The sequence below is a fragment of the Festucalex cinctus genome, chromosome 3, assembly GCF_051991245.1.
Source record: "Festucalex cinctus isolate MCC-2025b chromosome 3, RoL_Fcin_1.0, whole genome shotgun sequence".
NCBI classification, from domain to species: Eukaryota; Metazoa; Chordata; class Actinopteri; order Syngnathiformes; family Syngnathidae; genus Festucalex; species Festucalex cinctus.
Genome location: NC_135413.1, coordinates 16,126,575 through 16,143,519, shown reverse-complemented (window position 1 = coordinate 16,143,519; position 16,945 = coordinate 16,126,575). Strand labels below are relative to the sequence as shown.

Below are 16,945 nucleotides of genomic sequence, written 5' to 3'. Positions count from 1 at the left end.
GGATCAAATTGAGATTCATGTTAAAAAAAGCCGAACGATCCCTTTAAGTAATTTTGTATTAAAACAATCCTCAAAGTTGGGTAATTTTGTATAAAATAAGGCAAAAATTGGGTCATCTTGTACAAGATTTATTTTAATTTTTTTAATTTTTATTACACAAATTGGGTTATTTTTGACCCAACTGTTTTTGGAGTATGGGTTGTTTAATACATGTTGGTGTGTACACATTTGAGAGGCTTCGGGTTGGCTCTCAATCACATTCCTGACCTATGGAGGACCTAAACTGGCAAAATTCATAAATAAAAGACCACATAAATAAATAAATAAATAAATGGATGTAAAAAATATATTTCAAAAATTTAATACAAATGTGTATGTATATATATATATTTATATATATTGTTTTTTTATTTACAGTTATATTTATTTTTTTAATATAATTTTCGAATTAATTTTTTTATATCCGTTTTTATTTTCACTTTTAGTAATTTATTTATTTATTTATTTATTTATTTATTTTAAATTTTTGGCAATTTTGGACCTCCATACTGACCTACCTTAACCTGGCAATAGCCATTTACATATCCATCTGGTTCCTCTCCACAGTAATTTGGTCGGGAAAAGGCGGAACATTAAGTACAATAATTTGAGCTGATTGGACGATGCGACATTCTACACGTTTGTTTTAACCAATCACGGCCTCGGGTGAAAATTTCATGTTAGTTCATGTCGAAGGGTAGAAAGCACGAACATCTTACCAGCTACAAATGCACGAAGCGCCTCTCGCTGTTCAACATTCAACAAGGAAACGGTGAGTAAATCTGCGAGAACAGAATTAATTGTAGCGTCCGTTCATCCATGTTAGCTCTGGCATTGGCTTCCTGGATTCGTCACAGTTGCATATCCCGCCCCGCAAACACAATCTCGCTCTGTGATTGGTCCGAACCACTGGAACCGCGGTTATCTGCGGGAGCGGTACAAGATGTATTCTCTGGAGTTTGTCAACTCACAAATACCGCGAGAATTAATCTTGTGAGAGCAAGGTTAGACCTACCTGTCTTTGTTTGTACTTTCAATATGTCGACGAGGAGGAGAAAGCATCTTTCGAAAAGTAGGCATCCTCGCTCCAAACCATCTCAACAAAAATGTATATTTGTCTGAGGAATTAGTGCCCCCATAAAAAAAAAAAAACTGTCTTGCTGTGTGCCTTTGTGAGCCTCTATAGGTTTAAAATACACAGCAGATTTTTTCCCCTACAATCTAGTCAAAACAGAGCCATCGGCTGCTCCCCTGAAGTTTCCGAAGCCTTGTGTTGTAGACATATAAGGTTTCTTCTGTGCACGCCGAGTTCCTGCTTCTTCGGACAGCGCTCCTTGCCTACATCGGTGTGCTGCTGTATTAAACAGAGCTGTTTTGAAAAAGGGGTCCCAGAGGGGAAGCTGGAGTGTGAGGGAAACCAGACAGAGGAAATCACACCCAGTTGAGCCCATTGGCAGGCAGCACATCTGGCGCCCGAAAAACATGCACAGGCATCATTTCTGGCACCTTTATTGCAATGTGCTTATTGCAGACAGGAACAGGAACATATGGGATAGAAAATATATGGCCAATTACAGTAATGGGTTTAAGCACATATATTCATGTTTTCCAGGAAATACATCAGGGAAAGTCACTGAGAACGTAACAAATATATTTCAATATAGAGGAGGAAAATCTGTATCTACAGTATAATACAAATGGTGCAAATTACTTTCCTAACACCCTATAGGGACTAAATAAAAATAAATAAGAATATACTGCATAATACCGCAGAAGAAGACATTTGAGCTTTTGGAAGTTATTTCTTATGTATTTTAAGACACTTAAAAAAAAAAAAAATACACACCAAAATCAACATTGACCATTGGAAACAAAAGCCAAATTGTTATAAATTGACTCCAAATCCTTTGAATAAACATATTTTATAGTCAAAGTAAAATGCTTCCAGATGGAACTGGGAGGCAGTGACAGGACCCAGACACCAATTAAAGGCCACAAGTCTGCCACTGAATTTGAAAAAAAGAAATAACACAACATAAGGTTTTATGAGTTCATGCAAAAAAAATTGAGTAATTATATTAAAATTAGATTAACATTAATTTGCTTTCTTACTATACAGTGGGTGTGCAAAAGTAGGTTAAAGGGTAAAGGGTAGAGGTCTTTATTGCCGGCATTGACCATCTTTTATTACCCCGTTGCTGGCTTCCATCACCATCACAAGATCTCACCCTAATGGATTTCTTCTTTTGGGATGTTGTCAAAGACATAAAAGTACATTCAAGAAAACCATGCACTGTTGATGACAACCATGTACATTCATACGAGAAGCTTGTCAAGAAATTGATGACAAAAAGAACCCTCAGATTGTGCTTAAGTGTAGTTAATATTAAAGCCTAGCAATCTTATTTGAATTAGGACTTAATAAAGCTTTGTTATAATACAAACAATTTTGTGACCACCTTACAACACTGTGGAAAACATTTCCTTAGTCTGCCTCTTGACTCAGAGTCATGTGTGTTGGTCCCATTGAATGACATCTCCAAAAATGTTACAGATGTGTCCCAATAACATGAATGTACTATGAGCCCGTATTGAGATATTGAGTTTTAAGGCGACTCAGTCTACTTCCGTGGCTGCGAACGATGAGAGACAGCAGCTCCTGTTTGTCCCTCAGCCCCACCGAGATGTCCTTGGTGTCCCTCAGGCTGTCTCTGACGTCCCCCACTTGCTTGAGCACAAAGCCGCTCAGTTGTTGTTCCTCTCTCAGCTCGCTGTCTTGGCTCTGCTTGAACTTCACCTCCAACTCCTCCAGAGACTTGTCCACGCCGGAGAAAGCCTCCGCGATTTGGGATATCTCCCTCAGGAGGAAGCGGCCGTAGGTGTCCTCTCCATCCAGGTCGTTGGCGACCGCTCGTCCGATGCTCTCCAGAAGCCGCGCAGAATCCTCCGCCTGAAGCCGGGCGAGGATCAGCTCCTCCCGCACCAGCGCGTCATTCTCCTCCTCGGCAACCGAACACGGGGAGCCGTCCGAGAATCTGAAGACCATCTGGCACTTTTCCGGGTCTTCCGTGTCCTCGTAGTCGCCGTCCGGGACGTAGAAGTGATGGAAAGTGCCGTTGGAAATCTCGGCTTGCAGGGGCCCGTTGTAGACTGCCGAGCCGAGGGGCAGACATGTGAGCACGATGAGCAACAGAGGATTCATCGTGCGCCTGCTCTCCACAACACAGCATGTGCGCTGGGAGTCGGATCAGGCGCACGGTTTTCATCCAGGGTCAGGTTACACGGCCTCCCCCTAGTCCCCCATCCTGCCCCCCGAAATGCACGGCGTGGTAAAACTGCATGAGCTGGGGCCCCCATCATCATGGTGACCACACAAAGCTACTACTCATTCATACAATGGCACGCTCAATATAAACATGATAGACTGACATAACTAAAATAAGACTTTCCACAAAGGTAATAATGATCAGTTTTGATTTTCGGAAAGGGTGTTTTGCAACACGTCCTCCCGGTTTACTCATCAATATTTGGAAATAAAATTGATAAATAAAATATAGTAATATCATCAATTCCCCCCAAAAAGTATGATGAATGACCAAATGTTCATACTAAGAATTACAAAAAAAAACAAACATTGGAAATATACTGCTAGAAAGCTCAGTTTCTGTTGTCTGACGGCGAGTGGCCTACATTTCCCATGATTCTTAGACGCCAAAGCAGGAAGGAGTTGTAGTTCTGGTTAGCGCTCGCTACAGTATGCTAATGAGAACGCAAACATGAATTTGGAGGTAAATTTAACAGTTAGAGTCCCTTTTAATGGGTTTATCGTGTCGCTATGGCAACTGTGTGATTGACATAGCGAAAATCTGGGACGCCAGGATGGCACCTGCCTAAATGCGGGACAAAAAATATAGGGTTGGCTCTCTCCAGTGAGACGTGACACCCAAGGCTCAAAATGCAACTGTCCCGCTCACCTGGTCACAGATGCTAATTGTTAGTTCGTTTGTTGTTTCCTATTGTGTTAGCATTAAGCCTGCGGTCCTTAACAACTCATGCTACCTTTAAATATTGCTATGGTCCCAAAAACGTATTTATAATTTTTTTTTTAAATGTTTCTTTTTTGTGCTTGAGCATACAGAAGGCTTTGATGACCTCTGACCTGGTCACTTAAAGCAATGGTAGTTATTACAAAAAACAGCCAACAGTGGCAGAAGAGTATAAGAAATCAACCACGGCCATGTTGCAACAAAGCTGTTTTCTGAAACAGCTATATTCTAATGCTAGTTGCTGCAAAACGGAAACAGATACAAATATACTTCTTTCCTGATGAAAAAAAGAGACTAATCTTTCTTTTGGTAGGTTCCATGTTTTTATAGCAATAGAACACAATATTCTGTGGGTCTTGCAAAATCTGTCAAAATCCAGTAAACAAGCCGGGAGCGAAGAGGTTTGCTTCAGTGAAAATGGCTGCGAGTGAATGATTTAAAGGAAGAGTTGTGAGTTTGTTTCATTTTATGGGTATATTATATGAATCGCTATGACAACTGTGTAATTGACATACACATGGCAAATAAATTTGGGACGCCGGGACGGGACTTGTGTAATATTGGGAGTTGGGACATAATAATGGAGTGCTTACTGATCCAAAAGTGCAGATAAGTCCGCACAATTTGAGTAAACTTAATATCCACACCTTCACCACCTCTATAAATAGGTTTGACTGTGTTATGTTAATGAATTTAATACCCATGTACATCTACTACTTTTTTTTTTTTTTTTTTTAAATGTACGAATAATGTTGGCAATACCGAATGACAAACTATGGTCACAATATGTAGTCAATATTGTAAAATGACTACATTTATTTTAAAATTGGCTAAATGCACAATACTCACTTATTGACTAGTGCATGGGCTTAAAAAGAAGCATGAGGCCAAATCGTTTTAAATCCCCTCTTCAGTGCCACACAACTTTATGACTTAATGTCTAAAATGCGGTGAAGAAAAGTAAGGGCTTGAAACATATTAGTTTCACTCTCCAGACGTTCATTCAGAATCAACACATTCATAAGAAACTCTGCCGGGTTATGTTCACACAGGAGCAGTTTTTTGAATGGTGTTGAAGATGGCTTTAATTACAGCGGATCACCGCCACAGGGCGGCCACAAAAGTAGCACCCCAGTGACTCTGTCACGTGACCATATCATAGACACACCCCGAGGTGAGGATCCAATCTGCTGCATATCTTGGCCTGGATAATTACATCATCGCAGGGTGGTCTCTATACATGTCAGCAGCAAGTGGAAACATATGGTCAGCTATGAACACAAAGCTGGTAATAATCGTCCACGTTGTTGGCTTTGTGCTGCTATCAGTCTTGCGTGCAACGTTTGACTGTTGAACCTGAAAGATCCGACACACTTATTGTTGGGATTTATAACCAATTTTCCCCATAGGAAATAATACTGGAATTGAAATAGTATGTATCATTTTCACTCACAGTCACATACAATTTAGAATATTCAATGAACATAACATTCTTGTTTATGTAATGTGGAGGAAGGGAGAATTGGAGAAAACCTCGGAAAGTATGGAGAGGAAACGCAAACTTCACACAAACAGATTTGAACACTGGATCTGAAAACTAAAAATGTAGATGTCTTCTTATCCACCATTTTTTTATGCTAACATTGGCAAAAACAAGCAAAAAAAAAAAAACCCCTCAATAACAACCACAGCGTTAATTTGTTATGCTTGCTGAATTTAGGAAAATGTTACCGGGGGGAAGAGGTAGATGATGAACAGCAGGGGCCTCAGGACGGAGCCCTGGGGCACACCTGAAGTGACTGGGAAGGGGATGGATGAAAAGGATTTTAGCTAAATTAACTGAGTAAGATCAGTGGAGCAAACCCAACGGAAAAAAACAAAACAAAACATGCGCAGAGTTAGTCCTCACAGAATGAAAGTAGCTTTAACGCTAACATAAATATCAATTAAAATAGATACATTTGCTACAAGTTTTGTTGGCATATTCATAACTTACTGCTGACAGGAACAATGAGCGAGGGAAGAAAAAAATAATGGGAAAAATTATAAAAGCGACCACCCACAGGGAAATGAACATTCAAGACTTTACCTCTGGAGCTGAAACACTGCTTACTCCCGAGGAAAAATAATATCACGCTTTACTCCATGAAATGTAATTCTTTTCCTCCATTTACTTCTTCCCGGGCCTCCATAATGTCAAACACATTTCTCACTGACAAGACTTGGAGATCTTGAGCGGCCAGGGAGGGCAGCTTCTCTTGTTATTTCCATGCGTGACAATAACAAATAAATAGGTCAGAATGCAAGAGGATGACTTAATTAGAAGGAAGACATGAAAACACCCATGAGAATGGCAAAGCCAGGATTAAAGACTCAAACAGGAAGTGGATGAAAAGAACGAGCCGGCCAGGAAACAAAGGCTAAACAGGCAATTATTTGACATAGTGCAGCTGATGAACTTGCAGATACTTGGTTTGAACAGCGTTTGAACTTGTCAGGGGCAGGAAGTGGAGAGTGAGAGTGTTTCATGTCAGCGTGTCAGTAGGCCGAGTCATTGGTCCACATGTGTTCAATTACGTCATGGAACACGGCCATGTTTTTTGTTTTTTGCCCTTTAGTCACCGTGTGTAAAAGACACAGGTCGTAAAAGCGAGGGTGACAACAACCCTCCGTTAACTGTAGTCTTTAAGCAGATAGTTCTGTCTGCGGGGCTTGTTTTCTTTGGGTCTGAAAACAGCCGCCAGCGAAGGCGCCCAAGTGAGCAGCAAAAACAGCAACGTCGGCGGCTGAAGTTCAAAAGCAATAAGCTCGAAAAATAAAGTTTAGTAGAGCAGAGAGGAGATTTTGGCTAACAAGTCTTGAGCTTGTCATAACTTTGAAATATAACTGTGAAACTGCATGAACTGTGTGAAATGTTTTGACCGATTTTGCTTTTTAGGAGTGTTTTTTTCGTGTTAAAGATTCTTTCCTGAATTTGAACCAGTTGACTACGAAAGATTATTGCATTAAGTTCAAGTACAAAAGTATCTGTACTTTCCCGTAGCATTTTTTTCCCTGGTGGCTTTTTGTTTAACTTTTAATCCTTACATTTAAAAACCAATAACCTCTTTCTACTCCTTTGTCAAAACAGACTTACTTGAGGACAGCACAGGTGAATCCGATGTAACAACAAAATGAAGGTCAGAAGGTATACTCTCAGGTGTTATCATGACTGGGTCATGCCAGGGTTAAGTTTGGGTCATGCAGGGGTTATGTTTGGGTCATGACCGTGTCTGTTTTGAAATGATGTAACCATGATCTGGTTTCAATTGGAAAAACGCTATGTGATGTCAGGAGTTATGTGTCAAGAACCTTTAATCGCTTTACTTGGTCAACAGCCAATCAGATAATTCCATGTCAGTCCTGTTACCCACATGTCTAGCCGCAGCCAAGCCGATCAATTCACGGTCTATTTAAGCCAAACTGAGAAGTTGTGTTGGTCGGATTATTTCCAATGTTCCTCTGTGCATCTCCGCAGCCCAAGGGGGCTTGGCGTCACGTGATTCCCGATGCATTCTCATGATTTCTCCTCTAGTCAAGTTTGTTCTACGCCTCTCGCTGTTATGCGAATATAGAGTTAAAATCTTAATTGTGTCTGCGCCTTTTGGATCCAACCTCAGAACATAACAGGTGTTTGTTGGAGGAAAAGTCTTTGAAACAGTTTAAGCGAGGCATAGTGCGATGAGGCGCTCAAGCTGTGGAGAACAGGTGGATGGCAAGAGACATGAGAGGGCAGCAGGAAGTATGGTGTATCATGGTGCTTGGCGATTTGCCAGGCTGGAATACTAGCAGTCCATAATCCAAATCCAACTTCCAAGCCGGGTCCAAAGTAATCAGATATTTATTGCCAACATCATCAGTCAAAGATCCAAAAATCCCAACCCAACACTTTACAATGTCATGAAACAAGGCAGGAAGGGACTTTAAATCCAGTCAGGTTGCAAACGAAGGCGTCAGGTCAACCAAATTCAAGTCCAGGTACAGTTCCAGGTCCGCGTCCAGGCTCAAGTTGACAATGCTTTAGAGTCGTAGAGTAAGGCTCTAAATCAGTGGTGTCCAAACTACGGCCCGGGGGCCGTTTGCGGCCCGCCATCTATTTTTTAGCGGCCCTCAGCATATACAAAAAATACTTTTGACGCAGCCTGTTTTTCTAGATATAGAAAGAAACTTTTCAAATCTGAAACAGAAATATTTATTTTTGTAATTTAATTAATTAAGTCAGTGATTTCAGTTCCAGAAGCAAAACTGTTTTCCTCCACGTTCCGCTGTCTGTGTCAAGGTCTAATTTGTGAACACATCACATTAATGATTAACTAAGATCCTCAAGTGATTTAAAATTTGTTGTTTTATTACTGACTACTCTTCCTTTGATTCTGAATGTGGAGATTGGTTCAGAGATGGGGCGGATCTATTCTTGTGGGATACAGGGGTGTGGGTCACCCCAAAATCAAGAAAAAAAATCCAAACTGTTTAAAAACAACTAGCTAAACTATAGTACATTATTAATGGACTTATTAGTTTTAGCGTGTTTAATAAAGTCAGACAATTTCAAAATGGCCCTAAGCATCCTTCGATTATACTGTATGCGGCCCTCAAAGGAAAAAGTTTGGACACCCCTGCTCTAAATCTAAATTCTCCAAAGTATGAATGTATGATTGCAGTATGAATGTGAAATATGAAATAAGGTGTCTTTCTGCACGAGCACTGACAAGTAGTAGCCAACTTTAACAGTAAAGTTGTGGGGGATGCTTTTGTTGACCATCTGATGACTAATATTGCGTGTACGTGTATTTACAGTGTAGTCGGACAAATACCTTTCAGCCTGGCGGCGGAGGGTTTTCCCTCACCGTGTCGATCCGTGGGAGGTGAAGGGCTGAGAGGCTGCAAGGCAATGTGGGAGCCATGCCGCTGACTCATAATGATGACCTAACGCTTGTTAGATGTCAACAGCGATTTGATTTGGACGGAATACAAAATATCTTACCACACAGTCTGCTTACTGTCCATGCTGTGTTTATACAGAGTAGTTGGCTGGATTTGCACTGCAATGCCAGTTCCAATTTAGATCTAAAACTGCTTATTGGGTTGCAAGTGACACCGGTTTTATGTTAGTGGGGTTACTGTAAATCCAAAACAATCTACATGCGCCCTCTCAAACAGCAAGTAAACACTGATACAGTCTTGGTTGGCCATTGTTTCATTTAGTGATCAATGTGCCTCAGAACTTTTGCAGTAGATGCATCTTCCACATTGAGTCTGTAAGTAAATGTTTTGTTTTTCAAGCACTTACACTGCCATGATGTATGCCTAAATGTAAATCCTGCGTGGGATGTTGGTAATTTCACAGATGAGCATAGTCTGACAGGTCCGTGATTGCTCGGACTACGCCGCTGTGGGAGTGGTCACGGTCGAGTTCAATCATGGCCACTGAGTACGCTCGTCTAGTCACTCACTAGATCCACAAAATGGCGGAAGCACATCGACATTGAGAAACGGGCACTTGGAGAGCATCCCCATCCCCAATAAATTTTCCAACGAATAGGATGATTAAAAAAAAAAAGAAAAAAGTAGTACAATGATATATTTATGAATGAAGCACATTTGGCATCCACCACACGTCCACAGAGATCAGAATCTGTTTACCAGTGCCCCAATCATATTAACCAAAATCACATTTGACAAGCTGTGCCAATATTTAGACATGGTCAGTGCCTATGACAGCTGTAAATATATCCATATTAAAATAAACATTTTTTTTTGTAGAGCAGAAATTGTAAATGGTCAAGTGAAATTCTAGACAGATTTGCTAATGCGCAGTCCACTGAAGAAAAGGGTGCACATTTCTCAAAAAGAGATTATTATACTGTCGTCTCTCCCATGTTGTGATTTCACACTCATCTTTCTGTACCTTTCTCACACTGCCTTCATTTTAGCTGGCTATTAAAACTTCTTTTTCCGCCTACGTACACAGTTATAAACAATAAGTGCAAAAATGTGCAAAGTTATTTGATGGAACTGCAAAAGCAGATCTATACAGTATTTAATAAATCACTCCCACACACACGGCAATTGACATTTCGTCATCCTTGGGTCCTCGCAACATACAGTAAGTCACTTCTTTTTTACTCAGCTCAACATTTTCCCATCAAGCTTATAAACCACAGGGCTGCAGTGCAAAAATAATGATGTGAAAATGTACAGTAGTTTATGGTTTGCGCAGTTATGTGTCACTGGTGTGAAAAATCTCACCAAATGTTTATTATTTTTCTTACCTGAAGCTGCCAGATGGCTTGCTTCACAAATGTGTCTGGGAAAAGGCAAATAGAAACTATTTGGGGAAAGGGCAGGCACTTTCAAATAAAGTAAACAGAAGCCAGTCACGAGAAGAGTGAGGAGATCCTTTCCACCCACAAAAGTCCTTGTGGTGTTGACGCGGTCAGATAAAACTGCGTTTGCAATGCTTTTCATCCACACTGGTCGACTTCGGGCTGACATTGTTTTCAAGCTTAGTTCGAATCTAAACTAGCTATTAGAGCAGGACTCTGCATCTTTAAAGTACAATTGCAGACTGACATTTTTTGGGGCCAAACACAACAGTATTGGTCCAAAAAATATGCCCCCCCCCCACAACCCCACAAGCTGAACCCTGCGATGATTTGTAGACTTGAATTGTGACTTCTTCGCCCTCTGTACTTCAGCTGGATTTATAGCTACCACCACAGTGGGCTCCATGATTACCTCGCTAAGCTGCGCTTTATTTCTGTGCCGTGTGAGCAACATCAATCCTGCCGAGGTGCTTACGGAGACCATGACCTAATAAGCGCTCGGTGCATGCTCTCCATCAAGAAAAGCCTGCAGTGCTGTTCTTTGCTTTGGTTTGAATGAAGAAACATTGCCCAGTTTCAGTGGCAGGCACTGCATTTGGTACCTGGGCCTTAATCCACCTCTTAACACTATGACTCACATTGCAATTACAGACACCATCAATACTACAGTATACAAAAAGCTGTATAAGCATCAGAGGAGTTCAAAATCAAGTAGCACTTCAAGCAGAACTTCACAAAGAGTTGCAGTTTGCCAGTCAACAAATCTTCAAAAATGTAACAGTACATGTGTGTTTCAAACAAACATAACTTTTGCTTTAAGGACCGCTAGCTTAATGCTATTACAACGGGAAACAACATAAATGGGCTAATGACTAGCATCTAAGTTAGAGTGACCAGACGTCCGGTTTTGATCGGGACAGTCTCGTTTTGAGCCTTGGGTCCCGCGTCTCGGTGGATTTCACCAACCTCATTGTTTTGTCCCGACATTAGCCAAGTCTCATCCCATTCTTTTCCCATCTGTTTGTCAATCACACAGTTGTCATAGCGACACAATAAAGCCATCAAAATTTTACTGTTATTAACTTCCCAAATCACGTTTGCGTTCTCATTCGCATCTACTTGGTAGCTGTCTTTTTGTTGTACCGGAACTAGCACTACTTCCTTCTTCTGCTTATAAGAATTATGGGAAATGTAGCCCCACTGCTGCAGTCCCAGGTTGTCAGACTAGCCAACGCAAGCTGAGCTTTTCTGGCGGCAGGTTTCTAATGTGGAACTGGCACGAGATAAACTACACAGCCACCCTCCAAACAGTTGCCGAGACAGAGCAAAAAAGTTGGATATTTGTGAGTGCATCTACTTTTTTTTAGCGTTGGTGAACTGTCAACCAAGATTAGGGTTGCCATGCCAACGCGTCCCGTATTATCCGGGACGCCTTGTATTTTGGGCTAAATTGTTATGTCCCGTACAGGACCTCAAAAGTCCCGTAAAATAATCCTCAATTCTTACACGGAATGCAGCAAATGGCATCTTTGCCGTTTTTGGACCACTGCTGCTCCTGTAGGTTGACAAGTGACAAGGAAGTTGCTCATAGCCAATAAAATGAGTCGCTGGGTGTGACGTTATGTGGAGATCTTGTAAGGTAAGAGAGGCAACGAGAGAGAGAGAGAGAGAGAGAGAGAGAGAGAGAGAGAGAGAGAGAGAGAGAGAGAGAGAGAGAGAGAGAGAGAGAGAGAGAGAGAGAGACTTCCTGGTTTCATCACAGCTTCATGCCACATACACTCTAATCGCTGATCTTAATACGTCGACTGCGAATGTATCAACGGGAGCAATACAAGATGTATTCTCATACTATTTATGAATAAATACTGCGAGAATTTAGCTTGCTGGCAAGTTTCGCAATCAGCGGTTAACACAGCAAATCTCACTCTACAGATCCTAGAGCAGCTAAAATGGAAATGTCATGAAGCACGGCACCTGTCAGCCAATCACAGGCATCAGGCATCGTCACATACATTTGTTGTAGCGGTTTATACTGCGTAAATGGCTAGAAAATAATAATAATGATAATAATAATAATGTGTAGTGTTGTCCGGTCGGTTAGGAAGAAAGAATGGATAAACCTGTAAGAAAGAAAAGTCTCAATGGAAAAAGTAAATTTGGTGAGTCACGCTCCTCTTTTGCATTTCATTTTTTCTGCACCTGTTTTTTTTTTTTTTTTTTTTAGGTATAGAGGCAAATTGTGGTTTCTTTGAGGTTTTGTATGAGGTTACATAATGATGGCCTGCAGTAAGGATTAAAGGGAATGTACAAACTTTGTGCATTTCGAATCTAATCAGAATGTACACTGATTTCACACATCATGCTCACACCACCATGGCACCGTGCAGTGCACCTGTCCCTTATTTCGGGATGAGAAAGTTGGCAACCCTATCCTGGTGTCCCGTTTTTTTGTTATGCATTTGTCAATCACACAGTTGTCATAGCGACACGGTAAACCCATTAAAATTTAACTGTTATTAGCATCCAAATTCATGTTTGTGTTCTCATTCGCCATTTCTTGGTAGAAGGTGGGTTTTTGTTATACCAGAACGTGCTAGTTCTGGTATAACAAAAACCCACTTCCTACCCTACTTCCTTCCTCTGCGAGTAAGAATCATGGGAAATGGAGTCCTACTGCTGCGGTCCCAAGTTGACAGACTAGCCAACGCAAGCTGAGCTTTTCTGGAACCGGTCCGAGATAAACTACTCTGCCAGCTTCCAAACAGCTGCTGAGACAGAGCAAAAAAGTTGGATAAGTTGGATAATAAAGTTGAACAAGATAGCATTTTGCATTAGCGATGATTGACTAGTGATTCTATTTGGCATTTATAATTAACGTCCGAGTATTAAATGTGAAAATCTGGTTACCCTACTTTAAGGACAGCTAGCTTAATGCTCACACAAGGGCTAACAACTAGCATCTAAATGACAGTGTTAAAACACTATAAACAGATATTTAAACACAAACGGTTCATCAAAACACGAGACAGACAAAACAATAGTCACAGGCAGTCAGGCACCCCCCATGAAGAACGACTAATACTACTTCAGATTACTGAATCACGGTAGTTGAGAGAAACTCTTTTCTGTTTGTGACTGCATGACTGTATGATACTGCCCCTGAATACAATTTCATAGAACAAATATTAGACATCCTTGTAAATGTAGGTCAGTGTTCCTGAGAAAGCCTTGTTGGCCCTGAACAATCACCAATATCCAGTTCTAATAAAACTGGACAAATACTGGGACACCGCAGGAGTCTCGCTGCATTGAACTTGACTTTGCCTCCAGCTATCTCTTCTCTTTCCATTTTGGAGGCTTCTCCGTCTGTCTTTGGGAATAAATGTAGCAAAAAAAAACAGTATTTATTAAGTAGAGTTATAGTCCTCAACGATTTTCTTTGGCATGTTGGCCTGGTAATAGCACCTTGTCAACATTTACAAGCAAGTTGTTTTTGGTTGGTTTGTAGTTTCCCTTTCTCAGCATATACTTCAACCTCAACCTCAGGGTCTTCATTCTGCTCTGTTGACAAAATCAGCATGCCTAATTCAAGAAATCGTTCCAGGAGTGATGTTATTTGAATCTGTTAATTCAATTTCACTGAGTTTCAGTTGTTGGTGAACACATTGGGCGTGTTAATGTGAAACATATCGCAGCATTGCCGAGCAATAAACGCACTCCCTGGAATATCGCCCTCTGATGACTTGAGCGTTATGACTCTTTGGTCATTCCTACCATCTTGGCATGTTGAGCTGGATTTATAGCCGCGACCGCTATGGGCGTCATTATTCCCGCGCTCGCTTTATGTGTGCCATGTGCGTACTGTAGTATCAATCATGTAGCCTCGCTTACAGCGACCATGACCTATGATAACTTGTCGGTGCATGAAAGGGAAAGTGTTGTGTGACATTGGGGTTACAGCTCTGAAAAATGAGAAAAATTCTGACAATGTACAATAGAGTTAGCGGGTAAAACAAGGTCCACATGTGAAGTGTGTTTTTAGCAGTGTAGTAAATTCCAACCTGGTGGAAAATGAATTCAACATCACCAATAAAATGCAATACTGCTCTGTTTTTGTAGAAAAAAAAAATGTGCTCATGCTCAAACATTCTCAGTCTCATGAACAATATAAACAAGTGTCTTTTGACAGTATTTTATAACTTTGAAAAGAATACAGTATATACAAAGATTAGGTAAATATATGTGTTAATCAAAAAGCTAACACTGAACTGTATTTTGCAGATGTTTTTTATCCATGTAAAACGATTCAAATGATCAGTTGGAAATTGCTTTCTGTGAAAAGAGGCATCATTCACACTTGCAGACGCATCGTAAAGCATTTTCCATCAACTTGTAATTTTGCTTGAGTCTAATGGACATGTAGGAGATTACTTTGGATTTTGCACTAACACTAAGGACTTAAGTGCTTAATATCTGTCTTCATTTCCTTGCTTCTTTTAGCCCAAGTTGTCATTTTCATATGGAAAAAGGCTTTAACGTATTAAAGTTTCCCCGTAGCTCACAACTTTTGCTGCTCTGGATGAGTGGGAGGATAAGATTTCATTAACGACTCTGATGTGCCAGCAGGTAAGCTGATTTTGCTCTGCAACAACCAACAACCAACAACAACAACCAACAAGCAGCAACTTTGCAAGTAAATAAAAGAATAACTAACTGTGTTGTTCCAAGCTGAAAGAAATGTCAACAGATTTCCTACAAGTGTGTAAAAGCTGTTATTCCTTCTCAACTAGTTGTTTGCCATAGAAAAACATTATTTCAACAAGGTCGTACGTACGGGGGAAAGTGGAATCTTGGTTTGTAATTGCAGAGGGAGCAAAGAAATAAATCACTTTGCTCCATAAACAGAATCTAAAAAACTTTTGTGCTTACTTGAAATTCCCTCGGTAGGGCAACGACCTCAGCCAAGACCCCATCGTTCTGATAGACACTTCCATCCTCTTGCATTATTAGGTTTCAGTTTTGTTATTAAACAGCTTCATTCTTGTGCATCTTCAGTAAATCAAAAGGAGAATAGTGACGCTCACGTCACATTAAAAAGTTTACATTTTGCAGAGTAAGTAAGGAACTTCATTAAGGATTACCTCTCATACACACATTAGTCAAATGCTCTCACACACATTATTGAATTTTTTTGCGCACATACTACTACTACTACATACTACTATTTTTTCACAATGATACACATTGGTGAAAAACACTCAATAGCACAAAAGCTCTCACTTTTAACTAAAATGCTCTCATGCCACTACTGAAATGCTCTCAAACACCACTGAAACGCTCATGCACATTAATAAAACACTCACACACTACTGAAACGCTCTCATACAAACCAGTGAAATACTTTTATCACACTATTGAAATGTTCTCAAACACCACTGAAACACTCATGCACGCTAATGAAACACTTACACACTACTGAAACAATCTCATACACACTACTAAAATGCTTTCATTATCATATACCACTGAAGCACTCATGCACATTAATGAAGCACTCACACAATTCTGAAACAGTGTCATACTAGTGAAATGCTCTCAAATCCTACCGAAACACTGACACCACTACTGAAATGCTCTCATTCACCACTGAAACACACCTGTGAAACACTTTCATACACACTACTGAATAGCCCTCAAACACTACTGAAACACACACATTTCTATAATCTAATATATAACATAATAAGAATGCTCTCAGTCACCACTGAACACACCTTTAGACACACCTGTGAAACACTTTCATACACACTACTAAAAAGCTCTCAAACACTACTGAAACACACAAGTTTCATACACACTACTAAAAAGCTCTCAAACACTACTGAAACACACACATTTGATACACACTACTAAAAAGCTCTCAAACACTACTGAAACACGCACGTTACTGGGGTGTTCTACACACTAAAATGTTCTCAGTCACCACTGAAACACCTTGAGACACACCTATGAAACACTTTCACACACTACTGAAACAGTCACACTATTTATTTTTTTCGACTCAAGCATTACTTAAACACTTTCACACTGCACTGAAACACCCACTCCCCTGTTTTTTTTTGTTTTTAAACTCATATGAACAACTGAAATGCTCTCACACACAGCTGAAACATGTACACTATTGTTTCTTCCCCACTTAAACACTACTAATACAATTAAGACACTAATGAAATGCTTTCGCACACTACTGGATAGTTGGGCTCTGAGCGTGCAGAGTGGTACCGTCTCTTGCCGTCGGTGCAGGTTGGCATGGCTTCGTTTCCCCACCTGGGAGATCCTGAGGGTGTGTGAGTACTTAAAATAAAAAAACACTACTGGATTTCCCCCCCCTCACACATACTACTGAAACACACACATCCGCTGAGGCAGTACTCAGTGCGTTTCAGTGGTGTATATGAGAGCATTTCAGCAGTGTGTGTGAGAACTGATAAGTAC

The 16,945-nt window shown here is 40.5% G+C and overlaps 1 protein-coding gene across 1 annotated transcript; it reads right to left on the bottom strand.

Annotated features, from left to right (window-relative positions):
* Positions 1 to 1,532: 1,532 nt before the first annotated feature.
* On the bottom strand, positions 1,533 to 3,256 carry fibina (fin bud initiation factor a). The gene has a single exon (XM_077518029.1). The coding sequence runs from the start codon at positions 3,239 to 3,241 to the stop codon at positions 2,618 to 2,620; it is 624 nt and encodes a 207-aa protein (XP_077374155.1). The 5' UTR covers positions 3,242 to 3,256; the 3' UTR covers positions 1,533 to 2,617.
* Between the last annotated feature and the right edge of the window lie 13,689 nt (positions 3,257 to 16,945).

What these genes read in the sequence shown, in the direction of transcription:
- fibina (XM_077518029.1), bottom strand. Translation starts at nt 3,241, where the DNA reads ATGAATCCTCTGTTGCTCATCGTGCTCACATGTCTGCCCCTCGGCTCG.